This window comes from Oxyura jamaicensis, chromosome 1 (genome assembly GCF_011077185.1).
Source record: "Oxyura jamaicensis isolate SHBP4307 breed ruddy duck chromosome 1, BPBGC_Ojam_1.0, whole genome shotgun sequence".
NCBI lineage: Eukaryota > Metazoa > Chordata > Aves > Anseriformes > Anatidae > Oxyura > Oxyura jamaicensis.
This window is the reverse complement of record NC_048893.1, coordinates 148501235-148522022: the sequence shown is the minus strand read 5'-3', so window position 1 is coordinate 148522022 and position 20788 is coordinate 148501235. Positions and strand designations below refer to the sequence as shown.

The 20788-nt window shown below is 37.2% G+C and overlaps 1 protein-coding gene across 1 annotated transcript in view; it reads right to left on the bottom strand.

Moving 5' to 3' along the window:
* Nucleotides 1-20788, bottom strand: part of NALCN (sodium leak channel, non-selective) — a 233975-nt gene that overhangs the window by 52550 nt on the left and 160637 nt on the right. Inside the window, exons 16-17 of the mRNA XM_035318632.1 lie at nucleotides 4495-4631; nucleotides 2634-2775 (exon numbers count right to left, since the gene is read on the bottom strand). Of these exons, the coding sequence (XP_035174523.1) occupies nucleotides 2634-2775; nucleotides 4495-4631 (279 nt within the window). The remainder of the gene's footprint in view (nucleotides 1-2633; nucleotides 2776-4494; nucleotides 4632-20788) is intronic.

Sequence of the window (20788 nt, the reverse complement as noted above, 5' to 3'; positions counted from 1 at the left end):
AGGGCATTAAGGTACCCAGAAGCCCAGAAGCCATTTTTTTCTACTAGTTTTTTGTTAGCTTATTTCTTTGATATTGGTTTATAAATCTGGAGGAGTTAGAAAAACTTCTGGAACTCACAGACTTGACTAGAAAAAGGCACTACAGATGTCTGTTTTTCAAAACTCTTATTTTGATTTGGCATAGATAAAAATAATTTCAAACTGATTTTAATTATGGTTATGGGTAACAAATAAATATATTTTTCTACTATTTTGGGAAGATAAAATACCTTAAAATAGGAAGAATTCAATGAAAATTCACTTCCCTCTTACAACTTAAAGCTGCTTTTCAAGGAACTAGGTAATTATAATTCTGAAAAGACTTACTAAAGCTGTTATACAATAGAACATAGAATGATTTGCTGTACTGATAATGACAAATTATAGGTCAGATGGATTTTGAATGAAAAAAAGTACCATAAATATAGTTGCACATTTTTGGAGAAAGAAAAAAAGAATGTTGATGAAGTGGAAGTAAGGGAACATATGTATCATATACGCTTCCAATCACTTCAGCAGATATGGAATGCAGAAATGCTATCTACATCCAGAACAAATTGGAGGAGCCAGCCATATTTCAGGCACCTGTAAGGAAGGAAAGAGTCAAATCTGCCAGCAGAATCCCATCTTTTGATTCCACCCTATTTTTTTTCACCAACTACAATGTAAATGAGATATGAAAAAATTCTGAAGCCACTGTCATCAGAAGCAGTGGGAACGCATCCTAGTATGCAATGGTATCAGTAAAATATTTGTTTGGGTTTCTTTTTTTTTACATACATGAAATGTTTACATTTAAATGCAAACAGACATTCCAATCTTGTTTTAAGGATAAGATATTTTTAAGAAGATTTGTCCATAAAAAACTAAGGTTGCTTTGGCAACTGCAACTATAGGAAGCCATAGTAATTACTTTCACTAAATCCTAACTAGTGCTTTCTACTTCTTAACAGGAATGTGTAAATACCTCATTTTAAACTACATTTATCAGAAATATTCTCATCATTAATCCTACCTTTGAGGCATGGAAGTCCAAAAGTACATAGTAAAAGCAGGTTGAATAGTGCAAAAACAATTTGCAAAAACTTATTTCAATTAAAATAGTGAAGTCAGATCAAGCATATTTGCTCTTGGAAGTGAAACAATGAAAATAATGTATCTTTCTCTTCCCATATTTCAAAATCTCATTGAATAAACAGTGCCATTTATTCACTTATCTTAAAAGACAATCAACAAGGATTCACTTTTGTGAACAGCAGGCAGAAGGAATTAAAACTCCGATTTAATGTACTTCACAGAATCACAGAATCACAGAATTTTCTAGGTTGGAAGATACCTCAAGATCATCAAGTCCAACCTCTTCAGCTATATATTAATGTGAACAGACCTACCAAATCATTGCACAGCTCTGCACTGCACACTGTGGAGTTCATTGTGTGGCTTGGACAAGTTTAAGGTCTCCATTCATCTCTTCATCACATGGTAGAAATAGACTCTGATTTCCCAGGCACAGTGTTTGAGATCTACTATTAGTAATAGTTGGTGTAGTTCTGCTGACCCCTAGGCTTGTCAGTTAATAACTTATCAAATATTTCTGCTATTCTTGTAGAGTAGATGGTGCCCACCTAGACTTGATTCCTTCCCATGGACTTGTTTGTTGAAGAATATTGCACCACAGACCTCCCTCTCAGGCCATACCGTTTCAGCTTTGGCTTACTGATGGCATAGACTACACTGGCCACAGGAGTGAGTTCTAGTATTGCATTAGGTATGAAAATTAACAGTTGTTTGTAAATAGGCTCTTTACATACACTATCAGAAGAACATTGTTTTCTGTAACTCTGTTTCCTGCCTGTACAATTGCTATCCCAATTTCCGGTTGCAAACCACGTACTTCCATGGTATCTTCCATGGTACACCCTGATTTTTTCTCTGACCCCATAGTTTTGCAAGGTGCCAGAAGTTACACACATTTACTCATGCTGCTGCACCCTTGTTATCATCATTCGAAGCACTCCTGATATTTTTCAACCCAACCATCCACACCAGTCCAGCTGGGAGACTATCAGCATATAGTACAATGAGTCTCAAAACTGTATGTTTATCATCTGCTTTCTAGCAATTCCCAGGCCTACGCAGAGGTTTATGCCCTCTAAATAACTAGAATAATTCTTAGATTTTTACATATCTCCACTGATTACATTTTACCTTGCTTCAGTGAGTGTGTAAAGCACTGTAAAAGTAGCAAGATACTCAGAAATCCACTGTGATATTCATAAACTTTTAATTTCTACTAGCTTCGTAGTGATTTACAGCAAGACTATTTAAAAAAAAATAGGTTCATAAGATGGATGCTTTGAACAAAACTGTGTATCACATCTGAATTTTGAAGTTGAAGGAGAGAGAATTCAAACAAAATAAGGCTCTACTATGATGTCAGTTTTCGGATACCTAAATTAAGTATAGCATTTTATTCTGTGTTCAGTTGCCCCAGCTTGTGTTTGCTTTTAAGTAATTTGACAAACTGAATAATCTGAGGTCTCTCCTCACAATACTCGAGGATAGACATATACTGCTGTGTATTCTTGATTTACCTTTTGATCAATATACTTGTTTTCTTCAATTGCTGATCTTTTAGAGTGGTCACATGAGGAAGAAGATGCTGAAGGAAGTCTTCGCAGCAGACAGCTGGTATCTTGTTGCTGGCGATCAATAAACTGCTTCATAAAACTTTCCCTTGTGAACAAATAGAGGATATTGATAGATTAAAAACCCAGGAACAGTTAATATTTGCTTTTCTTTACAATGTGTCACCTTCCATTAGTGTTAACATAAACTGTGAGAAACAGATGTACTGACCTATAGATGTATAAATGGACAGAATGAAGAAAAAACAACTGATAAAACTTACATTCAATTTATTAAAAGAATCTGTAGCTGATTTGAGAAGTGTGTGGCTTGCATGTAGCTTTGAAGAAAATAGTTACACTCCATTTTATAATAATTATTTTATTTATTTATTTACCAAATAAAATGCTAAATATTTGAAGTGCCTTTTGCAGTTTTTGGCTCTTTTGAGCTCATTACACAGTGAGTTGTTACTGCAATATAAATCAAATGCTGGTATAATCCAAAGGAAACATACTTCCTGCAAGAAATTGTTTCTTCAAGATTTCAAACAACATCTGTTCGTATAACTGCTTTGAATGCCAGTATTAAGGCACTTCAGCAATTCTGTGCCTCACATATGCCACGTTGAAAAAGTATTTCTGTTTACAAGAAACATACATTTATCTTGCTGTCTTTTAAATTTAATATCATTGCCCTGTTTTCAGTGTAAATTGATTATTTCATAACTAACTTTTATCTGGAGAGATAGTTTCACATAGTACAATAGTTTCAGATTTAAAGATTTAGCATGATCATGTCTAGAGGGTGCTGGGAAAAAAACATAGCTAGAAATATTTTTTTTTTTTTTTTTTTTTTTTTTAAAAAGAGGGAGACTGGGAGAACACCCTCAATATATAACTAAGCAGTATTTTGGTACTGAGAACAAAGTTATCTATGACTGTTTCCTTGAGGTCTGGAACACTTTTTCCTGACCCTGCTGACCAGCATTATTCCTCGCATTCAGCTAAGATGGTACAAACAGAGCAAATCAGTTGTACTAGCTTCCTTGTAAGTTTCATCAGAAAAAAATGTAATCTCAGAAGACAAAGAACAATGACAGCCATCCTTTACACCATCCTCTCTCCAAGCGTGTGCTTACTGGGGATACTGGTATGGGCACAGCCTGACCTGCTCGGCCAGCCTGTGCTGTTTCAGCAGTCTCATCACCCTGTATCTGCAGCAGCAGCCCTTAGATTTCTGTGATAATTTTCTTTTCTTGGCACCACACCAATTAAAACACTAATATTAATTGATGATCTAGTAGCCAACCGAGGGACTGATCCTTTGTTAAGGTGAGTTTTACAGGAAAGTAGTAACAGTGCATGTCCAAAGGGGGGACAAGGTCATCACTATGAAAATGCTGTTCGATGGCCCACATTATCCACTCTTAATGATTTGCTGTCAGTTGATCTCATCTTCAAAAAGCCACATGAGAATTGATTAGACTGCTGGCTGTCCATTTCAGCCAAGAACCTAAAACCCAAATGGGAGTGAAGAACAACAATATAGTTTTCAATCATATTTTATTTGTGTTGGTTCCAGTCAATCTAGTTCCTTTCATGAATATGTTATAATGAGTGCTAGGATTTTTTTTTTTTTTTTTTTTTTTTTAAGTAAAAGTAAGATAAAAATAAAAACTCAGCTCCTTTCAACTCTGTTAATTCTGTTTCAATTCTGATTTTCTGAAGTATCTGCTTCATCCATAAGCAAAACAGTTAAATATTTTTGGAGCTCTGTGGCAGCAGACCAGCTTATGGCATATTAGCAATGGGAATATTTCAATACCTTATTTTTGGAACTGTGAAATCTGAAGGAAGCTTGGAGATTTTCACCATTTGTGGCCTGTTTGGAAATTTTTCAAAGATGCGTAGACGCAGTGGAAGCTTCTCTTTTGTATCTGCATTTGCTTCACTTTGCTTCAGCTAAAAACAAGGAAATGAAAAAAAAAAAAAGAAAAAGGAAAAATTTGCTCTGTAATATTGCAGCCTTGTTTTTCATGATTCAAATAATAACAGCAATTATCTAAAGAAACAGAAGATGGCAGCAAAGAACTGCAGAGGGTAAATTTGATACTCATTGCTAGAAGCTGAAAAATTCCAAACAGTACCATGCCTTTAACTGAAAGTCATAAAATGTGAGGATTGCTAATAATTTTAATTTTAAAATATGAAACATATTAATGCCCTATTCAATATGGTTGTTTCTATGTTTCCTTCACAGTTCCCTAACATTTTATCAAGGAATAAACATCCATGCTCTTTTCTTATTAGTCACATCTTTCCGTATTTCTTGACAGCCCTAAAATATTCCAATAGAATATAGCATTTATAAAGGGAGTTATTTTAAAGAAAAACAGCTTTCAGAACATGGAAGTAACAGAAAAATTGCATTTAGATGAGTATTAAAAATAATATCAAAAGACTCAAAAGAATCCATCTACGTCAGCAATTCTGGTATTGAGCTGCAGCAAATCTAGTGATAAATATTGCATTTGTAAATATCCACAAACAGTTATGCCAAGGAATACCACACATTTAAATACAGATAAGGCAGATACACCTATGTGGACAGATAATGGATACATCTAATGATATAAGATAAAATATTTGATATGGAGATATGATTCCTGAATTGTGATTACTGTATTTGCAACTCAGTTGGATCATAACAACAAAATACCACGTCAGAAGGATTCCATGAAACACATTTGTTTTTACATTTATGTTAAATGGGAATTTAAACATTAAATTTCTATCTAGTTCTATATATTCAAATATCATGTACCATTTCAGTTAGCACACATCTAATTGAGTTTTTTTAGATATGAAGTTTAATTCGTCTTCCCCTGCTTGTGAGCACAAGCTCAGGAGTTTATACTTTAAAACAGAGTTGCCCGATCAGCACCTGCAGGGAATACTGCTGATAAGAATCAGCTATAGATTTTTACCATGGTGAATTGCCCAGGAAGTCGAATGGAGTTTTAACTCCCATTTGCACTGCCTTGTGTAATCCATGCTTCCACAGCATGCTTTAGAAGAACAACTGCTCTGCTGCACTGTCATGCTATCAGCAACATCACCACTTCCAGCCACAGGACAGCTTAAACTGAAAATCAATTCATATTCGGTTGGATACTAGTTGTCATGTGGACAGAAAGCTGTTTGAAGTGCTACAAACAAAGATTAATGATTAATTGTAAAGCACAGGGTCAGAAGAGAAGGGGAATGGAATATTGCATAAATCTGTATTATGTTAAGTCCTAATTAATGGCTTCATTAATGATCCTTAAAGAGGAAGAAATTATGACATTAATGAAATTCACTTGATATTAAAATGTGGAGTAAAATACCACAGTGGAGAAAAAAGGGGACAGATACAGAAGTAGGGGCAGGAAAAGACTGGAAAAGACAGGAAAAGACAAAGACTGAAAATAATTCTAGAGCAAGAATAAGAGCAGAAACTAAACCAGAACTTGTACTATGATACAGCATCAAAAGGGCAATTTGGGCACCAATTATGTTACCAGCCAAAGGCCATGCTCACACCAATCTCTGTTGGTTAGGTATTATACGATCTTAGAAAATGGTACAGAAGTTCACAGCTCCTCTCTCTGCTGCTTTGAGGAGCCTGTACCAGGGTAAGCATTCAGTTCTGAAGACCATTTCAGCAGTCTCACACGGACAAACGAAAACAGTGCAGAAGAGAGACTTGAAAAAAAGGAGAGAGCTAGAGCAACCAATTGGAGTGGGATAGAAAAACGGAGTGAAAGACTAAAGGGGACCAATATTTATATTTCAGCAACCACAACTAATAGTAAAAGAAGGGGAGGAGATGTAAAATTATGGAAGAAATATTTGAAAACGTATTATTTCAAGAATATAACAATGTGATCCAAGTATAGGAATGAAAGGATGAAAATGGAATTTTTAGGCTGAGAATAAAGTTTAATATAGTTAAAAAAAATCTAGGAGTGCTCAAAAAGGTCTCTAGAGGGAAGTGCCTCATCATTCCAGATTCAGGCAAGGCAGAACCCTTGAAATGCCAGCATACCGCAGAAAGAAATCCTTCACTGTCACGGAAATGAATCAGGTTATCTACCAGGGCTTTTCTGCAACATTGTGTTGTTGAAAAGCTTTGGGTAAGGGTAAATTTTGGAAGAAAAAAAGGTTTTGAGTTTCTGCTAGTTTGCTTTAGTGAGAAATCACTGTATAAATAGGCAGATTCTGGCATGGACAAATAATGTCCCTTGCAGCTATGGACTCCCATTCACAGAAGTCAGTGTATGCAGAATAGAGCGCACACCACAGATTGCAATGCTGCCTCAAGTCTCAGCGCAGAACAGATCAGGGAGAGCTTGGAAACAGGGAACTGTATAGCTGAAGTGATAAGCAAGGGAACAGAAATATCCCCCTTCAAACCACGAGAATGATCCAAGATAGGCTTTAAAATAACCTAAAGTCAGAGCAGTTCTACTGAATATCACTCCAATTACTCATGCTGTGATAATATTACATGTTGGGGAGCGTGAAGCATTTAGCTTCACTGAATTCTTCTCTACACATTTAGGGTGTAATTGTTGCTCTGCATGACACACATCCCATTTTGTATTGCTGCTTAAATCCTTTACATTTCAACTTTCTTTAACACATAACAAACACATATATTTTTAAAGGTACAGGATTTTTTAAAAAAGTACAGGATTATGTTGAAATACAGTGATGATGGTGCAGAACGTTTCTAGCAACAGCTAAACCCAAAATAAAATACCAGGACATTTTTTCTTTGATTTTTATTTTTTATTTTTTAGTTACTATTATTATTATAATTAGCAAGAAAATGTGCATGGGCTTGATTTATACTGCTTGGCTCTTGTCTCCAGCTCCTAAGAGCCTACTGGAAGCAGTTCAATGACATTTTGTCAGCCCAGGCTGGCGAAATTCTCATGTGCCTGCTAGAACAATTCCTGTAAAGCCACAGAAGGAATTTATGTCTATTTTCACTATTTCCATGGTGCTTAAGTTTATAAGGGCAGATTTAAAGGCACAATGCATACAGTACTACTGTCTGTTCTGAACCTATATCAGAAGTTATTAAAACAGTGCCTAAATGGTAGGGAGTGATGGAGAGGAAATTTTAATTTGGGATTCCACTGGATCATAGTAGTTGAATAACACGTTCAGATACAGGCCCATGGCACCAAGATAGCCAGATCTGGTTCACATAACTATCTCAGATGAGTACAAAAGACAGCCAATAGAAAGATACACTTTTTGATGGTGTTAGGTTTATTTTCATTTTTTTTCCAGAAAGACATGATGTCCATGCCTCCATTTGGTTCACAGCAGTCTGAAGTGAATCCCCAACTATCTTCACTTGCTGTTTGGTGATTTAGTTTGTGAGTTGTGTTGGTAATCACAATCGATTCTTTTTGGAGGAAACCAAATTGTGAGCCCTCCCTCCCCTCCTCCCCCCGTTGAACACAAATGCACCCCAATCAGTAACACTGATAGAAGGATCAGAGCCAAGGGCTGGTTGTTAGGGTGGCTTGTGCAATGGGGCATTTAGTCCAGTGTTACACCAAATCTATTATTTAGCAAACACACACACACACACAACCCAGACTGCATCTCCTGTAACTGTGGTGCATCAGCTGCTGCATTGTTGGGATTCTCTCCCGTGGCACAGTTCAGGGCATTAATGGGAGATGACTTCATTCACACTACTTAATGCAGTTTCAGCTGTAAATGTATTTGTCTTCAAGACTTCTTTATAAAAGGGTGACTGTTAAAATCACCAAGACCTGGGCTCTTAAAACCAAAGAGAACCTGTAAGAAGTTGTTCTAAATACATACAGTAGTCTGTATCGTCGTGAAAGTGGAAGAAGGTAGAGGCAGGGGGAATAAAAGAGACATCAGGTAATGACTAGTGAGAAATAGGGGCAGGGTCAGCTTTCTAGTGGATATCCACACCAGTTATGGTCAGACATTTTAGCTGAGATAGTCAGCAAAGCAATTGCCCAGCTGGTGATAACAGCCTCTCCAGCAGGATGCTGGCATCTCCCACGTAATCACACTAGTCCAGCCAGGCCAACAGAGCCACAGCACAAGACCATTCACAAACCATCCCACCTCTGCCAACTACAAAGACTCTCTTGTCCATGTTTTAAAAACTAAAGTGATGATATTTAAAAAATTAATAAAATATGCTCTATTACAGTAATTGAGTCACTTACTATACACTGTTATATAAAACCTGAATAGACCAGTAAAGCAACAAATGGTGCATTCAATTTTTTTCTATTTTAAAGGATTGTAGTACTATAATCTCACAGATCTCAATCACCAAAATTGTGCTCGGGGTGAAAGTAGCAAGTTCTTTTCAAGTGTGTACTGCAGCTTCTTTGATAGGCAGGAGACATTGCAGCCTGGGACATTGAAGTGCTCTGGGGTCAGGTAATATAAATGTGATGACTTTAACAGTTCAAAGAGCTAACTAAGGTGAGTATCTGTTCATAACACCAATTTGCATTTAGAGACAGAAGCATCCTGGAAAGTAATGTTCTTGGCAAGGCAAACTGAAAGCTCAAACTGAATACAGTCATTGAATTTCTAGGACATTGACACATTGGTGGGAACATGCCAGAGGAAAACCAGAGTTAATCATATCCAAAGGGATAAGATCTACCCTTCCTAACTTCTATTTGTTTCTCTATTCAGTTAATTCTGTTTGTGGAAGAAGAGCTAGTAACATGCAAAATGTAAAGAACGAAAGATGTGCTTTTCATGTAGTCTGTGAATTTCACTTAAACATTGCATAAATATTTCAATGAAATTAAATAATTATGATAAATGTACTGTGATGCTCAAACTCTCATCATTTCTGTTGACAGTTTTCATAACAGGCTGAGATCAACCATGTTCAAAATTAAAAGCTGTGCAACTGATGTACACACAGTTTATTTAGGAACTGGCCAGCTGCCCAGAATACTTTCATGGTGAATGTGGAAAGTTCAAGCTGTTGGAGAAAGTTCAGGGGGTCTCACTACAGGATAGTTTTAAATTAATATTGTTTGGTACATTAGAGTGCACTGCTATACATCATTTTTTTCCCTGGAAATATCCTCTAGGGGCTATATTTGAAGAATACAGTTGCTATACACTATCTGTGCTACCATCTTAGTAGTGTATGCTCTGTGCTCCTGCACCACCCACTTTGAGCATGATACAAATACAGGAGGGGATGAACAACATTACAGACTGATACCATAACCTATCCAGCAGTTTTCCAGATTTTTTTTCTCATCCAAATTTTTGTATTTATCATCACCTGAATTGTCAACAGCAACGTTCAGTAAAATCCAAGTAATAAGTAATGCTGATTATAGCATTAAATGACACATTAAATTAATTAAAAATCAGAATGGTGGGTTAAATGAGCTGTTTTTTCCCTTTCTGTTATTACTCTGAAGCCATATAGATCTGGTAAATTTTTGTACATGAATGAGAGCTGTACTAAAAGAAGACATGTATGTGGGTAAGCTTTCACAGCCCAGACTCAGCTTTGGCATAAATTTGTGCCAACATATTGTACCTATATTGGATTAAAGTTCAAGAGAAATCAGAAGTTGTAATGTAATGTAAAAAATACTACTATTTGCACCTGTAATTCCAATAAAAATGAAGAAGCAGCTCAATTTTGTTTGAGCAAACTGCAACATGAAAATAGAAAGGCAAAAAACAATCTGAAAATTAAGGTAAAAAGTACTGACAAAATGCAGTAGGTTGAATTTGGGTAAAAGTGACACTTTCAACACAAAAAAAACCACAGCACTTATGACATGCAGATCATATTAGGTTTGTCTATAGTGCTAAATAAAAGGCTGCCAAGGGCCTAACCCTTGCCTAGAGTCCTACCAGCTGACTTCAATCATACTTCATAATATTTGGCTCTCAGTTTCTCTGGGTCCCTTGGGATGGCCTTGAGACATAATTACAGTAGTTATATTTCTATGCTTTTTCCAATTCTTCAAGGCACCTGAAATAAAGTGAGAGTTTTTATGTGCAATTCACCTGAGTCACATTTCTGTGTTATGAAATTTGGGTTGTGAACTGCCTACTCTGAGACAAGAACTTGTGAGTTTGCCTGAAAGCATGAGGCTTGCTGAGAGAGCATGACAAGGACTGAGTGGCTTAGAGGTGACAAACCTGGTGAAACCTTGTCCATGCTTCCTTTGAAAGCAGTCCCTCAAATAAACTATTCCCTAAACTATTCCCAAAGCATTGTCTGGGAGAAAGTCCAGGAAATCCAGGTGGAGGCCCAAGACAGAGCCAGCCATGAGCAAACAGTTAAGCAACGTGCATAGAGAAGGGCTCCGTGTTTCAGCTTGCTCTAGCTCTCGTCCTCTTTTAGTTAACAGTCTAGATGTACCAACTGTGCATTTTGCCCTTTGGGCTCACCTAAACAAATGGGGACATTGCAGGCAATAAAAAATTCTCCCATGTAGCGACTATAAAACAGAACCTAAATTGATTTTAACCACATTCTGTGGTGCCTTGGGGAATTTTCCCTGAAATGTACCAAAAAATATGATTACAGTGGTGCTAGCATTCACAGCAGAGACTGCACTGTTGATAATCAAAGGGTAAAATAAACTGAAAAAGTTCCTAGCAGATGGAGGAAGAAGATCACACATATATTTCTCATATGCACAAGATTTTTATTTTTTATTTTTTTATCAACAACTTTTATGTGTCACAGGGTTTATATGCTGTGTGTAGTATGACTGGATGCTGTGATTGCTGTTTCCCAATTGTTCATTTAAATAACTTTTTTTCTCAGTTTTGCATGAAGTCTCCCAAATTAATAAGATATTGAGTAAAGTTTCACAAATGTGTTTTCTTAATAACTTCCTTTCAGTAATTGTAGCTCCTATCGGTTCTTCATGAACAAATGCTGCTGAAAAGATGTGATTGCAATTCAAATGGCATAAAACTCCTCTGGCAAAACTCAGCTAAGATTTAGTCCATTTATTTAATAGAGGACAGGAATCCAGTGTGTCAGAGAGTTTCCCTTTGACTGAGATAAATGATTTTTTCAGAGCGATTACTTCATATTCTCTACAAGCTTGGACAAAACACTGCTATGATGATTAAACTTCAGCCGTTCTTCCTTTTTTTTCCTATCTTTTGGTGACAAGAATTGTATTTAAAAAAAACAACAAACGAAATCTGAGATTCTGCATAGTCAGTGACCAGATTCAAGGCCTAGGAATGTGCTTAGCAGACCGGATTCAACCTCCATGCCTTCAGACTGAGGTACCTACTTTAGTTAATTGCATTTTGGTTGTTTTAGTGTCTTTATAGCCAAAAGACACACGGACACACTTCTTAGCGGTCAGTTCAGATACTGGGTTTGCTGTGTCTTTCGGCCATGTTTATCTTTTTCCATTGACTAAACAGGGAACTTAAATCCAGTATGTTCTTTAAGTCACATGTGTGATGCCCAGTGAAATAGATAATGGAAATGAAACATGCATTTAATGCTAACATGCTCACTGTTCTTTTAATAGCTTTTTCACATACACATTGCATCTTTGCTACTTTCATATTAATTATTTTTCTTTTGGGATAAGTAGCAGAAATATCTTTGTTTCCATACATAGGTTACTGAGTCACAAAAGAATATCCATTATAATAAAAACGTGCATTACATGGTCCATTTCATCAGAGGAAACTGCTTGAGACCACCAAAACTAGGCACCATTATTTGTTATAAATTGTATGTCTGATGAATAAGCAACTAACATATTCTCAAGTGAACAAATGCACAAGACGTATGATTTCTGCTCTTGTACAAACAGAATCATTCAATATTGACTAGGTACAATGTGTTAATCTTCCAAGACATATGGCAAGATTAATTACAACCTGAACAGGTGCTTCTGTCTGGGAAGCAAAGGAAATAGCATTGCAGGGAAATTCAGAGATTCTTAATGTTTGCTTACCTATTCCAGACCCTGCACAAAGGAAGATTCATGGAGGTAGCTCTGTAAATGGCGCTTACCAACATGTTGTCAAGACATACAAATTCATCTGCCCTGCTGTGTTCACAGAAAAATAGGGCCAATCTGGGAAATGATAATTACAGACAGGCTTTCAAAGGTTCTCACCACAGGCAGCTACCATTTAGTTGAAAAGGAGCCAAAGAGAACCGGGCTGTGATTGACCAAGGAAGTCATCATCTTGACCTCCTATCAAGGTACAGACAGTGAGAAGCATAAAAAATGCAGAATGGTACTGAGGTCACATGGATAAAAGACTCAATCTGCAGGGAATCTGTGCGTCTCTGCTCACAGCCTGACAAAATAATAATAATAATAATAATAATAAAAATTAACTTTCACTACCAAATTATAGGAAGACTGGAATTTGGTGCAAAAACTTTATTTCTTGTAATTCATATAGGCCAATATCCTCCAGAAGCCCCTTCCAACCTGGACTTCTCTAAGACTCTATTTTGGTGATAGTTATCTGACCCAAGACAATTCTTCAATTGCCTTCAATTTCACTGTTGTATGCCTACCATCTCCTGATAACTTGTACTTTCATTCAAACCATTACTGGGCTCTGTTAGATTCTGTGAGAGGGTAATTTATATAACTTAGATCTAAGCTAGCATTTGCAATCAACATGGTGGACCAAGTTCTGCAACTGGATATCCGTAACACTGAGAAAACGTAAATGAAGTTGAGAAAAAAATCATCGCTGAAGCTTGAGGCCAGAATCCAGCATATTTCTTTAAACAAGAAAGATTTTGTCTTTGCACAAATGAGCAGTCCCTTGCTTTTTCAGTGGTTTCTTTTGTTTTTAATCAGAGGCAGTACATATTACTTGACACAGATGCCCTGAGTTTTAGATTCATTGCAGTTTTACAGTATTTCTCCAGCACAGAAATTCACACAGAAAATCAATTTAAACAAAGGACATGAAGAGGCAAACCTATGTGAGTAATAATGGGAAGGCCACAGAGGCTGATGCAGGCTACTTCAGAAACCTTGGCTGGACTAGATGAAAAGATAGTTTGCTAGCTGTCCTTTCTACCATACAAGTTTGCTGATGAAATTTTAGCTGGGGTTGGAATTATGCATCCTGCTTTTCCCTTTCACAGGCAGTGGGGATGGTTCTATTTGTGTTCATGTGATGATAGATTGCATCTTTGGAGAGGAAGATATGGCATGAATTCTCCCTTAATTCTGAAATAGTGCTCCCATTTGTTGGATATTATGCAGCAAAAACTGTGTGTGCTTCCTCATCTTCTGTCATGTTTTTAAGAGTGCCTGATTTGTTCTTGAGGAGCTGTAAAGAGAAGTCCTCTGAATTCTAAGTCGAAAATAAGTGACTTACTCTAAGGAACCTAAAAATCTCATCAAAAATGTAATGAATTCACCCTTCTAAGCAGCTAGCTTTTTTAGTTAGTGAGCGAATTAAATCTCATGCAAAGCCTCTGTTTTTGTAAGTATCATAGAATCATAGTATCACAGAATCATAGAATCATATAATGTTTTAGGTTGGAAAGGACATTAAAGATCATCTAATTCAACTCCCCCTGCTGTAGGCAGGGACACTTCCCACCAGACCAGGTTGCCCAAAGCCCCATCCAGCCTGGCCTTGGACACCTCCAGGGATGGGGCATCCACAGCTTCTCTGGGCAACCTGTGCCAGTGCCTCACTACTCTCAGAGTAAATAATTTCTTCCTTATAGTTAATCTAAATCTACCCTCTTCTAGTTTAAAACCACTACTCCTTTTCCTATCACTACGCTCCCTGACAGAGTCCCTCCCCAGCTTCCCTGTAGGCCCCCTTTTAGGTACTGGAAAGTTGTTATAAGGTCTCCCCAGAGTCTTCTCTTCTTCAGGCAGAACAACCACAGCTCCTTCAGCCTGTTTGCATAGGAGAGGTGCTCCAGCCCTCTGATCATCTTTGTGACCCTCCTCTGAACTCATTCTAAGATGTCCATGTCCTTCGTGTGCTGGGGGCCACAGAGCTAAATGCAGCACCCCAGGTCTCATGAGAGCAGAGGGGGTGAATTATCTCCCTCGACCAGCTGGTCACTCTGCTTTTGATGCAGCCCTAGACATGGTTGGCATTCTGGGCTGCAAGTGCACAAAGGATACAAAGGTTGTGTACAGTGTTTACGGAAGTACGCAAATCCTAAAGCCCTTAGGCTATCGGCCTAAGGCACAGTTCAAAAAAGGCAATGCAAACTTGCATGACACAAATGAACCCCAAAGCAAATACAACATGGATTTGCAATTGCCATCAAAATAATGAGCAATGCTACACAAGCCCTCTCCTTCCTTCCAAAGACTAACGGGTTTGTCACTTGCTTCAAAGGATGGAGCATCTAGAATCACTATGTGCACTTGCATTTTTTTTCCTTAGGTATCAATGAAATAAAACAAAAAAATAAAGATTAGAAGGTGATATAAAAGCTAGGTAAGTATTTCCTTCTCTAATGTGTCCTGGTTTCAGTTAGGATAGAGTTAATTTTCCTCCCAGTAGCTGGTAGAGTGCTACGTTTTGGATTTAGGATGAGACTAATGTTGATAACATGCTGATGTTTTACTTGTTGTAGAGCAGTGCTTACACTAAGCCAAGGACTTTTCAGCTTCTCGCTCTGTCCTGCCAGTGGGCAGGCTGGGCGTGCTGCAAGAGCTGGGAGGGGACAGACCCAGGACAGCTGACCCATACTGGCCCAAGGGGTATTCCATACCATCTGACGGCATGCTGAACAATATATAGGGGTGGCTAGCCGGGGTGGGGGGCTGGCTGCTTGGGGATGGGCTGGGCATCGGTCAGCGGATGGTGAGCAATTGCATTGTGCATCACTTGTTTCGTACACATTATTATTATTATTATTATTATTATTATTTTCTGTCCTAATAAACTGTCTCTATCTCAGCCCACAGGCTTCAGTTTTTCTCGTTTCTCTCCCCCATCCCAGAGAGGGAGGGGGGAGGGTGAGTGAATGGTTGTGTGGTGTTTAGCTGCCGGCTGGGTTAAACCACAACATAGTGATATAAAATGAAGCAGCATCAGCTTACATTTATATTTTTGTTCCTGCTATTCACACATTCATAGCCAATCTAACTCTCATCTCTCCTCCTTGAAAAGTGTGTACTCTGACTATGATCACCAACTAGAATTTTCGAAGGCCCTTATTTGATACAATAAAACCTTCTTCCAAGAGAAACCGTCTTGAATTGAATGGGTGTTCTTGATAAATAATCCAGTACTGCAAATACCATGGAGTGGAAACTTCTGAATTAATACTCAGATGTTTATTTTATCACTCGGCATAAATATATAAGCCAGAATTTATGATCCAGTTATACTGCTTTTAAAAAAAGATGGTAGATGAGGTAAGAGGTGGAATAAACAAAGGTGGAAGCTACAAGCTTCAGGGAGACTTTCAAATTTTTTTTAGTTACTCAAAAAGAAAGACTCTGGTACAAGTAGTTTTCCAGCTGACCATCTTTTTCAGTTTTGGAAGGACAGCTTGTTTTCTAGAAATGGAAACATTCTCTGTTAAGTTTTAAAATAACACTACTTTAAATACTCTGTATATGGCCTGTGAATGAAGGACCAGCACGTGTTTTTGAATTTCCTAGTATCTTCCCTCTATGATGAAAAGATGGATTTCATCCATATTATGTAGTACTTAAAATTCAGTTTGGAGCCATTATTGCACTTTCCATTTGTTAATAAAATGTGCTCAACACTTATCTTTCCTACCAATTGTTAAAAATCCATTTACATGGCATCAGATATAATGGAAAGGTAATTTTTCATTTTTATTCCTTTTTGTAATTATTTCCCATTTGGAATTACCTCAAGCACTATCCTCAGAATAATAATACTCTGGAGGCAAGTAAATCTAACTAGGTTTTAAAAAGCTCCTTGATTTTCACACACACACTCACATATATATATATAATGTCATGCCAAGAGTGTGTTTAAATTAGATATACCAATTATAACACCTTGTTCACACAATATGTTCACAAAAAAATCCCTATGCTGAAACTCCTACTTCAGTGATGAAACCTCAGCACCCAAAATTTGGAAGTGGCAGGTTTGATGCTACTGCTGAAGCTGTCATTGGCATCTTCCTAGATCTGCTGAGTGCCTGGTGGTACTTGGGGAAAGGCACCAGGATCAGGCTCTGTGTTCTGACCAGCCCAGCCCTTTCAGGGCTGGATTAGGAATACCTCGATTTTTTTTGCCTTTTAGCTCTTCACTGTATCCTAAGGGAGGAGAGGAGAAGAGAGGAGAAGAGAGGAGAGGAGAGGAATTAAAAAGAAAAAATGGGTAAAAAAGGAAGAAAAAAAATAAAAAAAGGAAAAAAAAATAAAAAAAGAAAAGAGCTCCCCCCTTCACACTCAAATGTACAAGTGGGTCACCAAGTGTGAATATGGCTTTGCTCCTCACTGAATAAAGGAGTTAATAGCTCTGCCAAAATGATGCTTGCATTGCCAGGATAGTGACACTCCTTAGTATTAATAGGAGTAAGGTCAAAACTATCTTCTGAATGAATAATGACTGTATCTGGATGGCCTGGACTTTCCCTAGAAACAGCTTGCTTTCAAATACTAAGCTGCTTCGACAGAAAATGCATCTGAGGAGAGGAAATGGAGACACAGGGGAGGCAAAAAGATGGACTCCCTGAAAAACAGCATCAGAAAGCCAGCTGAATGCAGGGAGGCAGGACTTCTGGTTATTTCAGACTGTCTTGCTAATATATATATATTTTCTGTTATTGACAAGATGTTTGTATTTCATGTTAAAAAAAAATGCAATTTCCAGGAAATGGTGTTATAGAAATTCTATTCTATGCTTAGAGGTTTTGCAATGGATATTAAATATGACTTATTCCAAAATGTGTTAGTTAAACTGCCAAATGTGCTTGCAAATGCAGAACACTCTAAACAGACTTACCCAGTGAACTGAAAGTTTGGTTTGATTGTAAAACTGTATGTACAGTTATACAAAAAGAGAATACAGTGGAAGTAATAACAGGCACCATAGGAAGGAGAGAACACTGAGGATTTGTTTGACTGGAATGACTACACTTTGTAACAAAAAAGCTAAGGGGCATCGTAGGAAATAATCAAGTGGCAGATTTGTAAATATCTCTTCACAATAATGCATAGCAAAATTTATTGTTGCTACTGCACGCTGTAAATGGTAAAATGTACATAGATTTGAAAATAGATTTAACAAATACATGCAGGAATTACAAAAAAAAAAAATAAAAAAATACACCATGGTAGGCATAGGAAGTTCCCAAGCCACATATGCCTGGAGAGAGTGAGTATCACTGAAGTATGAAATATCACTAGAGAATGAAATATTACTCACTACGTGCCTTCCCTGTTCTTCTGCTATTCCCCAGACATCTTTATTGACCACTGCCAGAGACTGGATATTGAACCAGAACAATAATTTTTTTCCCCCCATTATAGCTGTTGTTACCTACAGCTGTTGAACCTACAGGTTCTTCCTTGTAGGTTCATAATAACCTTCATAATAACCTTTTTCACATTATGAACCTTCACATAATAGACATTTAAACACAATATTGGCATTACTTTTTTACCTGAAACATTGCTAGTGAAATCATATCAGTCATTGGTGAGAAGAAACCACCAAGTGACTGTCAATGCCTTGGTTTTCCTTTCAGATGACTGCCATGTTGGTACCAATCTAATTCGAGCTAAAAGGGAGACACAGGTTACCAGGAACTATCCTTGCCTCAGAAATAGGGGTTCCTGAGGGAAAGGGCTGCAGAAAGCTTCCCTCTGATGTCAGTGGGCATCATCTTGCATGAGTAACATCAAGCAAAATCGTACTCAAAGAGCAGTAGTTTTAGGGTAGAGGCACAACATGACTTATATTTGAACTTGGTATACTTGGGTGACCAAAATAAATTATTTTAATGATAACTTTTTCTCTAAGGACAGTCCACTGCCATTAAAAGCAAGATATACATGTAAGTACTGCACACCATTCCGTTACTGACAATAGATAAAATAATCTTGTGGAATTACAACATGCCTGGTGAAAAAAAAAAAAAAGAAAAAAAAAGAAAAAAAGTACTAAATACGAGAAGTCTCATTAGAGGTGCTGTGTTATATATGGCTCTGTAGGAGCTGTTAAAACTTGAGGATTTTTTTTTTTTTTTTTTTTTTTTTTCAGAAGCAGCATTTTTAAAAGGCATCCATAAAAACTTTAAAGCTTTAGGAATACACTCAGCACTTACATAAAATTGACCTGATTTTGAAAGGGATCTGTTGTCATTCTGCAACCTGCAAAAATCAGGGCACTTTGAAAAATTCTGTATATTTGACAAGTTTATTGCATGTGGGTGGGTGTGCACACCTGCATTCACATATAAGGAAGGTATTTGCAGGAGCAGAAATGAAGGAAAACTTTTATGATTCTGCAACAATTTGTGTATATTTGCCAGTAAATTCAAAACCATATAAGCTGCTAGTATGTTTATACATTTGAAAGAAAAAATGTATATTATGTTTTTATTGTTCGACAGGAAAGCAGACACAAAATATACATTTAGGATATGATAATCAGATGCCTAGAACAAAAAAAATATGCATCTGCAAAAACACTCAGGAGGTCTTCATATTCTTTACTCTTTTCAAATAGCATAAAAAAAACTGCAAAGAGAAGAGCTTGTCCTGACATTTTGATCGGTGCTCTTTTGCCCTGAACATAACTGCTTGCACAACTGCCCAGAGGGTACCTCATCTTCCCAGAACTCACGTTATTTTTAGTGCAGGATGGAATGTAACACACTCTAAGCATTCTACCTGCCCCAAGGCACTGCTGGTATAACCAAAAAAATCTGTTTCAGAGTCTTCTTGGAATGGTTTTAAAGATAAATATTAAGATTCTTTACATTTTTGTCACTTTCTTTTTTTTTTTCATTTTTTTAAAAACCTGTGTGAATCATTTTAAACAAGACTGAAGTACACGTTTCTTTTCAGAAGGATATAGTCAATGCAAATGACAGTTCACCTCTCCATTCTTTGTTGTGAACTGCACTGTACCTTTTCTACTAGTTCCTTGTGTTAGTGCTCTCCCATCCTAGTTTTTGGCCTGTTGCCTGGAACCCTCTGGTCTGTAAGTTAGTGAAATCAATTGCTATTGGCTTGTATGTTTAAAAGCTGCACTTCTACAAACATACTGCTTCAATGTGTAGGGACATGATATGAACCTAAAGTGACTGAATTTTGAATTCTCCAGTAAAAGTTGCTCTGTGACACTAAATTAATTTCTGTCAACTGTAAGTAATGAACTAAGTAACCTACCTTAGGTACCTGGACTCCAGCTGCAGGAAACAATGAGATGGAGAGAAAGAGAAATCTGAAGAAGACAATTCAGGATACCTAAGATCTCACTCTGTCTCTGGAGAAGCCTATTCCTCTCAATTGCTCAGAAAATGGAGGCAACAACTATATTAACAAGGCCAGAAGTTAGAGACTGTGAACCCAAGCCTTAAAAGTCAGCTCCTACAGGACTAGCATCAGTGAGTTTTAGCAAGATCTAGGCTTTAACATTTAAATGATTAGCTGTGAGAATTTATAATTTAAAATTCTGTATACCATTTTATGATGGCTTTGATTTAGTTTAAGCATGTACATGACTGGCTCAATCTAGTAGATATGTCATTGTATTTTAAGGTAAGATAGGTAAGGATTACACTACCTCTAGTAGTGTAAACCAGAAATTAGTTTTTGTTTTGTTCTGTTCTGTTTTTTTCTATAAAGAAAAAGAAACACCTTGAGAGGTTTCCAGAATAGCTTGCATAGCCAAACAACCAATACCATTTCACTATGCTGAGTTAGTGGCACTGTTCCCACTATGGCAGTATAAACCCATTAACAGAGATCTACTTTTTTGTCTACTGCTTTCAAAGGAGCTGGGCAACCACCAACAATATGAAGTTTAATGAGAGGAGGTGAGAGATTCTGCACCTCGGAAGGGGCAACCTTGGATAT